The sequence below is a fragment of the Lampetra planeri genome, chromosome 47 (assembly GCF_965212315.1).
Source record: "Lampetra planeri chromosome 47, kcLamPlan1.2.h2, whole genome shotgun sequence".
Classification (NCBI taxonomy): domain Eukaryota; kingdom Metazoa; phylum Chordata; class Hyperoartia; order Petromyzontiformes; family Petromyzontidae; genus Lampetra; species Lampetra planeri.
The window spans coordinates 6549327-6559637 of NC_136153.1; the positions used below are offsets into that span (position 1 = coordinate 6549327).

Below are 10311 nucleotides of genomic sequence, written 5' to 3' on the forward strand. Positions count from 1 at the left end.
GCGCAACAACAGTGGTGGTCGTGGGTCAGGCGAGTCTGCGGTGATGTAAACACCGCGCGGTGACTGCTAATTCGTCTTGGTTTGTTTCTGGATACGTATCATCACCATCATCTGATGTTAAAATGAACATGTTCATGTTGACATAAAAGTGGTTGGGAAGATTTTTCATGCAGAACCAAACACTCGTAATGAAGTGGGTTAGCATACATGACGACACTTGGCTGATAATGATTATTATGATGATGATCGTAATTATGATGATGATTAAATGATAAAGTGGATGTGGATAATGATGACGATGATCGTTGATGATTAATATCATGGATATGACGATGATGACATGCACAACGATCATGGGGAAGCCAATCACGATGATGATACATAAATGATGACGGCGATGGATTGATGATGATGACAATTATGATGGTGAGAATGATGCTGATAATGATGACAGCGGCACGCATGATGGTGATGATAAAATATACACAGATAATGATGACTTGATAATAATGATTAACGCAATGAAGATAATGATGATGATGACGATGATGACAATACACCATTACGATTATGCAGATTATGACATGGATAACGATGGTTATTTAAAGTAAGGTGACACGTAATAGTGTGTAGCCTCGTGGTGTCCACAGAGCCACAAAGACAAAATATCCCCCATATAGCCTTAACAGCCTTATGGTGCAAGTGCTGTTAGCGAGCACCTATGAAGGCCGGCACGCCACACGAAGGGGTAGGTGGCCAGCACCACGCCCGACCGCCTTTGTCTCCCTCGTGGCGATGTTTACGCCACGAGGGACCGACGGGAGGCCCAGGACCGGTTCACATAATCGTCACTGGTGTTGGTGACCATGAGAAGGAGTCGAACTCGGGCCGCCGGTTCGTAGCGCACACGCGCACACCTCCGCAACTCCGAACCACACATACACTCACAACACTGCATGGGTAAAGATATCAATCACCACGATCCAGGAGAGAGAGAGAGAGACCGGCGTGGAACTGCGTGAGCAGAGGCAGACTCACTCCAAAAATACCTCTGCACACCGTGACCATATACAGGCTGACCGTCGTGCAGCCAGCGTGCTGTGTGGCTGGGGCAGCTGTTTAGCCAAAGCCTTTTTTGTTAATCGTTAGAAGAAGAAGAAAAACACTCCCAATGCACCAATACACTCAAGCATTGGAGCTGCATTCAAGAGTCCGGACCGAAGGTAATGGCTGCTGTAATATTCGCGAAGTACAATACAGAAAACTTGACACACGCACACGTCAGTAACGCTGCCCTAACAGCAAAAATAAACATGTATATAGAGGAGGTGACGTTTCGGGCAATGGTCCTTTCTCACATACATAGTGCCTGATTCGTGGCCTATATAATGGTTAACTAAATACAGTATTTGTTTTCTATTAGGGCAGTGTTATTGATGAATGTGTGAGTTTGTTTGTTGTTTTCGCTTGTGCACCACTGTCAGCACATTATCACGCATTTTGTTTGTGTGTGTGTGTTATACGTGCAGTATAAAACCCCCACTAGGGAGACAAAGGCAGCCGGGCGTGGTGCTGGCCACCCACCCCCCGTGTGCCGTTCCGGCCTTCATAGGTGCTTCTCGCTAACAGCACTTGCCCCAGCGGTTTCTTAAGCCTATCCGGGGGATCTTTTGTCTTTGTATGCATACGGGCTAGGTGGCAATGTTGAGGCATGATAGCCGCGACGAGAGGGCTTCAGAAGAGAGTTCGTGGAGTTTTGTTCCATTCCTCTGTTGAAAGAACGTGGACCGCAGTGGTTTTACTATTTTGTCCACAAGTTGCAGGGCCACAATTGCGCTATTGTGGCTTGTCTTTTCATTTCCCAGGCAGTGTCCACGTGGCACGCGCTCTGGTTAAGGAGTGGAGCAGTAGAGTGTACATGCGAGTGTGTTGTTACGTTTATATGCAATAAACGAGAGCTGTTAGATAAGCTAATATGGCTACGTAAATACGGTAATTGAGCTCATTAGGGTTTGGTCATCGTGACTTAACGAGAGTGGCGGTGACTTACGGGTCACGCCTATAATCCAGAGCTTTGGAGGCGATGATTGGTTTAATCATGCGGACAATTGTGAAGCTACAAAATGGGACCTTTCTTTGCCAGTATCAACGTATGAAAAAATAAAAATAGGCTTTAGCCTTTCTGGCAATAAAACAGGAGGTGTTAAGATGTTGATTTGAAGCTTTCGTGACTGCAGGAATCCAAACTCTTTGGTTCTTTCGGTAAAGTCACGTAGGTAGAAAATAAAATACCTACGTGACTTTACCGAAAGAACTAAAGAGTATGGGCGTGAAGATGTTTAAACACCAAATAGAAACCTTCTTGCAAGGAATCAAGTTCGCATTATCCACACGGACTTGTGGTGAACATGCAAAAAAACACGCTCTGATAATATTTGATGCATTGTCTTTAAAACTAATTGGCCTACACCAGAGCGTTAATTCTAGATTTGAAGCTTTCGTGACTGCAATGATTCATATTCTTAGGTTTTTTCGGTAAAGTCACGTAGGTAAAATATTATAATTTATTAATTAAATGTTTTTTACCTACGTGACTTTACCGAAAAAACCTAAGAATATACACCAGAGCGTGTTTGTTTGTATGTTCACCACAAGTACTTGCGGTTAATGCGAATTTGATTCCGTGCAAAATCTTTGTATTTGGTATTTGAACATCTTAACACCTTCTGTTTTATTGCCAGAAAGGGTAAAACCCTTTTCTTTATTTTTTCATATTTGTGAAGCTCAAAACCGGCTGCTTGGCTACCAGGTGGTCAGAGGGTGGCAGTAGAGCAAATCGGTTGTGCACGCGTTTTTTTCGTGTTATCGCCCTCTTATGAGCGGGTCTTTCTCCACGTACTCTGGTTTTCCCTCTCCCACGCAGAATACTGTGAAACTAAAAAGGGTCAAACATCCCCATGCAGTACCCTCCTTAAAATGTATATGTATTGAACGACTGCGTTGTGACAAAATGCAATCTTCACCATCATACATCGTGATTACGATTGGCTATTCACAATAACCCTTGGGGAGATGGAAACAAAAACACAGTACAAAGATAGAATCTTAATATTAGTGGAGGAAAGTTATGGAGACCTCTTACATCAACGAAAAAAAACACATCTCAGGAATCAAACATAAAAAAACAATAACTATTCTTGCTTTAAATGTACAGCCTTCTTTGTCAATCCACTGCTGGATGAGGTCCCTCCCCACACCGCGTGGCTCGTGGGGGTTGTTGGAACATGATCCATCACGTTGGCCAGTGCGGGTTAGCGAAGTTGGGGAGCATTGATGCGGCAACATAGTAGAACAGTACAACAAAATAACTGGCTGCACTACCAACTCCTGTCCACAAAGCAGCCCCGCAGCCTAGAATACCTGTGATGCTTGGTGGCAACTACACAGGCGCAAGGCTGCTTATCTTCTGAGATCAGCCTAGATTGGGCATTGTGGATGAGTTGTTCATATGTAAATCAAAGTCAACATATTACACGGATGTTAAGTAATTTAGTTAATACCAGAAACATTTGCGAGTAAATCGCACTTACAATAATGATATGATGCTTCTCCTACTGCAAATATAGAAAGGGTAAAACCCATTCTTATATTTTGATACTGGCAAGGGAGCGCCCATGATAAAATAATTCTTCGTTTGCATTTTTTTTTTATAACTAGTACTGACTAATGTCTCTAAACGTGGATATCTCAGTGTCCACTCGGCCAACCACAAGAAGTCACGGAACATGCCCCGCGAGAGGAAATGATGTGGGAGGGCCGAGGCATTTTAGCGAACAGCCCGAGTCGCTGAATCAAGGCGGGCAGGGTCACGGAGAGGACGGCTCCATCTATAGGGCCGACGGACGATGTTTATGCAGCGTCGGTAAATGTTGGGATTTTGTGGGTTTGTCGGAGCGATGATGGCTCCTGGTTTATTTTTTTGTTCATCCCCGAGACGTTGTTCGAACCCCTCCTCCAGCGTCTCTCGCTTGAACAGGGGGGGACGTCATTGTGTTTTTTTTTCTTAACGAAAAAAAATACGGAAAATGCCACCAACTGAAATTGAACATGGATAGCGACCGAGTCGCCTTGTTGATACAACTGGGCATGGAGCCACGCTTGCCTAGCCCCTTGTAATTCCAACGGTTCGCTGTAATATAAACCAATGCAAAGGCCCCGGAATTTTCAGTCCATTGCAACAAGCAAGGGCGGGCGATCATCGTCATCATCATCACACCGTGAAACAAACACATCTACGCGTTACATCCTTATAGCTACCAGTGCACCATCCTGTGAGAATGACCTTGGAAAATAAACTTATTTTGATTTGCCTAAATAGTTCTCTACCTCCGATTAGGACGCTTGGCTACGCATGGTGCGAAATACGTTCAACACACACACATACATCTATACTCGAGGAACACTTTTCAAAAAGTTTCTGCATCCTACAAAGAGTGTTTGTTAGATGTAAATCATAACATTTTCATTCATCACAGTTGCCATAACTTATCATCAGTGCAATGTCCAGTCCCTGTAAATCCACTGTTGGATGAAGGCCCTATTGGTAATTGGGGTTGTTTAACTGTACTTCGCCAAGCTAGTAAGTGCAAAGGTTCATGAATGGAGGCTCCAAGTCTGGTCCAGACATTACTTGCCACTCCTGTTAGCTGTGGCCAGGAATGAAAGTAAGATCACCAGGAACACAGCATAGTGCGTTTCTAGGAGGCACTTTATTAAACAACTTTCACGGTCTCGTCCGCACACTCTCCACAGTAGCTCAGCTTAGCCTCTACACAACTCTAGCCGTCTAACACTGACGGCGCTGACTGAGATAGCCAACTACCATCCTTCGTAGCGCAGTGTGTAGCCGAGACGTTTAGCGACGACGGCGACGAGACGACAGCGACGACGAGACGAGTCCACTCCCAGCACCGGCAGCCCCGAGCCCCCCGCTCTCGGCTCCTTTTATGCTCCCAGCGCGGCCTGGCTCTGCCCTGACCGCGCCTCCCTTCTCGAACCCGCTAGCAAGTTCCAGGGTCCTCCAGACGGGGTCCTCCGTGACCCTTACCCCAGTTCCTCCCCTCTGCCCACACACCCAGTGCTCACGCCCTCACCGGCGTGTGGGCTGTGTCTGTCCACCACAGTTGCCGCTGCTGTCCACCAGCCAGCGCTATTACACTACACGTGTACAAGGGCATGTCACAGGGTGGTGACATGGCTTGGCGCAGTGCTTCTCGACCCCTTTCAGTCCACGGCACTCACACTCTCGAGATTGCTCGATCTTTGCGACGTACCGAACCAAAATAAAAATCACTCTGGATCATAGTTGATGATAATAATAATACGTCTCAAACTCGACTTGTACACTATGGCCACCAATAAGCTTGCCTCATGCAACAGTAATGAAAAATCTGTCATTGGCAATGTTTGTGTTGTGACGAGGTTTCTCACAATTTACAGATTTAAGTTATAATGCACTCCAGTGAGTACAACGTTCATAATGTTATTGTCTTGGAAAAGTTTTTGTGATTCTAACTTCACGTGTGTTACCTATGCGCGAGTGCTCTGTTCAATTGTGCTTCTTAATTTGCAGTGGTTCTGTTCTCATTATACAAGTAATAAATAATCATGTGTATTTTTCGATTTAAAGCTTTCGTGACTGCAGGGATTCATCTTCTTGGTTCTTTCGGTAAAGTCACGTAGAAGGGAAGTAATAAAATAATAAAAATAAAACATAATAAAACAATTCTCACGACGTTTCGGCCACAACGCAAGCAGCCGTCCTCAGGCGAAGAATGAAACACCACCAAGCTTGGAGCGTATATTTAAGCTGGGTTAGAGGGGGGGAGGTGGGAAGAAGAGCGCCTAGACAAAATAATTTGCATATCAAGAAGAATTCAGCATATGGAAAATGCGTAGGAGGTGGGCTGGGGGGGTTCCAAATCAATACTATGCCCGTGCATTATGCAGGATTAGCAGCTGCTAATCCTGCATAATGCACAGGCATAGTATTAGTATTGATACTAGTATTAGTATTGATACTATGCCCGTGCATTATGCAGGATTAGCAGCTGCTAATCCTGCATAATGCACGGGCATAGTATTGATTTGGAACACCCCCAGCCCACCTCCTACGCATTTTCCATATGCTGAATTCCTCTTGATATGCAAATTATTTTGTCTAGGCGCTCTTCTTCCCACCTCCCCCCCTCTAACCCAGCTTAAATATACGCTCCAAGCTTGGTGGTGTTTCATTCTTCGCCTGAGGACGGCTGATTGCGTTGTGGCCGAAACGTCGTGAGAATTGTTTTATTATGTTTTATTTTTATTATTGTATTACTTCCCTTCTACGTGACTTTACCGAAAGAACCAAGAAGATGAATCATGTGTATGTATGTTGAACTTATTTTGCACCGTACGTAGCCAACCGTGCTAATCGGAGGTGCGGGGGAAGGACAATAAAAAAAATCAGTTCTCAAGAAATGAGTCTTCAATCTCGATGACTTAAAAGTGCATAGCTCCAGTGACTTCCTAATAGAGCATTCCAGACGGCCGCAGAAGCGAATTTGAAAGCACGCGATGCGGTGACCGTCTTTGTTCGATTAGCCCCCTGAACCACCGAGCTTCCACCCACACTGGCTATCTTCATGTTTATCTCATTGGCCCACCTATGCTGGCTTCACTACAGGCACGCGGCATGGAGCAGCGCCCAACCCTGTTGCACTTGAACCAGGAGTGCCTGCTGCACCTCTTCTCGTTCCTGGGCCGGGCGGACCGCGCCAGCCTGTCCCGCGCGTGCACGCGCCTGCGCTCCGTGTACGAGGACCCCGCCCTGTGGACAGACCTGCGCTTTGGCTCCCTGGTGGAGCTCAACCGTGGGGACTACCGGCTGGGGTCTGCACTTCGCCGGTTGGACGTGTGCTGGTTCGTTACCGAGGCTGGACGTGGAGTGGCGTAGCTGCCGAGTGTGCATGTGGCGCAACTGCGTTGGGACCTATGGGGTCGCTGGGCTCTTTGGAGTGTCCGGACTTCCCATTATTTTTAAGATGTGGTTAAGAAACACCTGGATTACTTGGACACCACAGGCCAAAACTGCAGTTCTCTCGCTGGCTATGTGTGAGTGTGGCCGACCTATACTGTTCGATGCTCCCACTATGTGCCCTGCTTCTAGGCAGGCCGACACACATGAACAGGTGTAGGGGGCGGCTGCTGTGCTGATGGTGGCCACTTTCCCGCAGGTATTCGAGCCGCGTGAAGGTTTGCAACGTTGAGCCGTGGAGACAGACGGAGCTGCAGAGAGCCATGTGCTGCCAGCATGAGAGGGTGGTGGGAGACTTCTTGCTGCAAGTCAGCCGGAGGCAAGCACACCCGCGCACTTCACCACACCGTAGCACAAATGCGAATGCAGTCAGGCAATTTATTGATCCCCCCAGCATCGGTTCTGCAAATTAACCTTCCAGAGGTTGGTCTCTAACCACTGCTCGTTGGGAGAGTTCCCAGTAGAATGTAATTATAATGCCACGAGCACAATTGTAATGTTTGCATTCTGACCACAAGCATTGCGGTGAATGCAGACATGATGGCTTGTAAAAGGTTTCAGTTTGGTGTTTTAACATCTTAACACCTATTTTGTTGCCAGAAAAAAAGGGGGAAAAACTATTATCATGTAATATAATTGGTAGAGAAAAATAGGGATGAAATCTATCAATCAAAATTGAGACTTTACCGAAAAGCCAAACTGTCATTGCCACTAATCCGGATGCTATTTCCCCATGGCGGTGAACCATTTCCAAACATAAAGGTTTCCACTTCTCTGGGAGAGATGCAAATGGATACTCCAAATCATAATATGCCTCTAACAGCACAATTGGGATACATTTTGGGGGAAAATATATAAACGTATTTCAAAAAAATATAAGAGCTAGAGTAATTATTTTGTTGGGTTGCATCTTCCTTAAAGGGTTCAGCCAATGGATCTGGTATTGTGGGGCCTGCGTCCATCAGCTGCCCAAACCTGGAGCGGCTGTCTCTTGCGGGGTGACTTGACTCTAACAGCACAATTGGGATACATTTGGAGGGAAATATATAAACGTATTTCAAAAAAATATAAGAGCTAGAGTAATTATTTTGTTGGGTTGCATCTTCCTTAAAGGGTTCAGCCAATGGATCTGGTATTGTGGGGCCTGCGTCCATCAGGTGCCCAAACCTGGAGCGGCTGTCCCTGGCGGGGTGCGCCCACGTGACGGACGAGCAGCTTGGCTCGCTGCTGCGCCGCTGCCCCCGACTGCGCTCGCTGTCCCTGCACAACTGCCGCTCGCTCACGGACGCCGCTCTCGAGGAAGCCGGGCGCCTCGCCCCGGGGCTGACCCACGTGCGCGCCGACTGGTGCCGCAACGTCACCCCGGCAGGCCTGGCGCACATCCGTGCCGTCTGCCCGGCCCTGCAGGTGCTGAGCGGAGACCGCGTGGGAGCACTCGTGCCCGACGAACCTCCTCCTCGGCCACCGTCACCCGGCAGACCCAAGGCTCGGTGCTCCCAATGGGGGCACGGGGGACACCTGGGACACCGGCTCACGGAGCACAACGCCCCGCTCGGCGGAGAGGGCTTCAGATAACGAGACGATGCTTGGGTGGCAGACAGATCCTCCACGTGAGCCCCGGACCAACGGCCAGAAGGCGCATGGTGTCATGGGATCTGTTGGTTAATTGACCGGGATTCAAACAGAGCTCCGAATTCAGTTACGATGGTTTGATCACCCACTGCCCTGAGCAGAGCCGAAGCTCCGCTTGGATACTCATCATCAGCATTTATTACTATTATTTATCCCGCGCCTCCCATGCAATATGTCTCGAGGTGCCAGGTAGTCACAGGAGACGTGATGCGAAGGCCGATCCACTGTCCCGCAGGTGAAGGGGGACGTGTCTGTGCCCTGCCGCTCAGTGGGACTTGTTGAAGCAGGGCTGATTATGAAGTACGCAGTCTGGGACTATAAATAACTCTGAACGTTGTACTCAATAGTTGGCAATTGGACAGAAGGGGGAGGTGGGCCCCACTCCTTAAAAGGCCTCCAATGCTGTGCCTATCTGGCTCCATATCTCTTGGCGTCTGTTTCTCCGTGCCCGAAACTGTCTCTTCCCACGTCTCAAGTGTCTCGCTCAATATCTGTCTTCATGACACTGTCGCTGCGACCTTTCTTCTTTGAACCTTGCAGAGTTTGCTCAAGGATGCAATTGCATTGCCCTGCCAGGTGACACAATCAAACGTGTGTGATCTTCCAGAAGCAATCCCTGACATGGTGGAAGATGGTGTGCGAGACTTTAAGAGATCGGTGAGGATATTTGTACTTATGCTGACAACTTCTATAACAGAACTGGGATATAATCGGTGATAAAAAAAACTGATTAAACAGATTGCAACAGTTGCGATATATAAGCATAGATCAAATAAAAATAACCAAACCACTGTCATGTATTACTGCCTGTAACAGAACATCACCTAAGACCATACACATTCAGTAGTTACCTGTTTCTGTGCTCTGAAAGAGGGCTTTTACCAAACATGTTACCCCACACCTTCAATTAGCATGGCTGGCTATGTACGGTGCGAAAGAAGTCCAACATACATACTCCATATTTACTGTTTAACACATTCCTGCGGAGGGAGCTGGTAGGAACGTTGGGTTGCTCGGTCAATGGCCAGGGTCAACGGCGGCGTGGTGTATTCCGCAAATATGCCCGACTGTGAGGGCGGGCACAAGCCGGCGTGAGTAGGTTAAACGTTGAGTTTTATAAGGGCACCAGCCCCTCCCTACCCCGCCCACCCCCCGCCCAGCCCCACCCTCCCCTCCCCACCCGGCCCCTCCCTCCCCACCCAGCCCCTCCCTGCACGACGGACGGACACAATAATCCCCTGTGGGCTGGTGTAACCAGAAGGTTCCTACCAGTATAAGGCAGACTTAACGTCAGTAGCGATGTTAAGTTACGACGTGGAAGTTGGAAATCTGTCCGTATTGAGAACTACATTCCATTTTTTTATTATTATTATAAACATACAAATTAAATAAATTGATGAAAAACTAAAATTGGAACGTGTAATTAATTTAAGGTAAAAACCGCGTTGTTTATTTGCACTACACTTTACACCTACACATAGAGCACACCCACACGATCCAAACCTGTGCATGCAATTATCTTGCATTGCTCTGTAAACAATATAGTGCACATATTTTTATGAATTCCCTAAGTAGTAATCTCGTGGGCACATCCAGTTAGA

The 10311-nt window shown here is 47.3% G+C and overlaps 1 protein-coding gene across 1 annotated transcript; it reads left to right on the top strand.

The window, feature by feature from the left end:
• The first annotated feature begins 1066 nt into the window (after positions 1 to 1066).
• FBXL22 (F-box and leucine rich repeat protein 22) lies at positions 1067 to 8747 on the top strand. The gene is made up of 4 exons (XM_078615363.1): positions 1067 to 1223; positions 6728 to 6963; positions 7278 to 7397; positions 8236 to 8747. The coding sequence occupies exons 2-4, from the start codon at positions 6737 to 6739 to the stop codon at positions 8651 to 8653; spliced, it is 765 nt and encodes a 254-aa protein (XP_078471489.1). The 5' UTR covers positions 1067 to 1223; positions 6728 to 6736; the 3' UTR covers positions 8654 to 8747.
• Positions 8748 to 10311: the final 1564 nt, after the last annotated feature.

What these genes read in the sequence shown, in the direction of transcription:
- FBXL22 (XM_078615363.1), top strand. Translation starts at nt 6,737, where the DNA reads ATGGAGCAGCGCCCAACCCTGTTGCACTTGAACCAGGAGTGCCTGCTG. An exon ending in CGCCGGTTGGACGTGTGCTG is followed by an intron (nt 6,964 to 7,277) that starts GTTCGTTACCGA and finishes ACTTTCCCGCAG; the next exon opens with GTATTCGAGCCGCGTGAAGG. An exon ending in TTGCTGCAAGTCAGCCGGAG is followed by an intron (nt 7,398 to 8,235) that starts GCAAGCACACCC and finishes TGCGTCCATCAG; the next exon opens with GTGCCCAAACCTGGAGCGGC.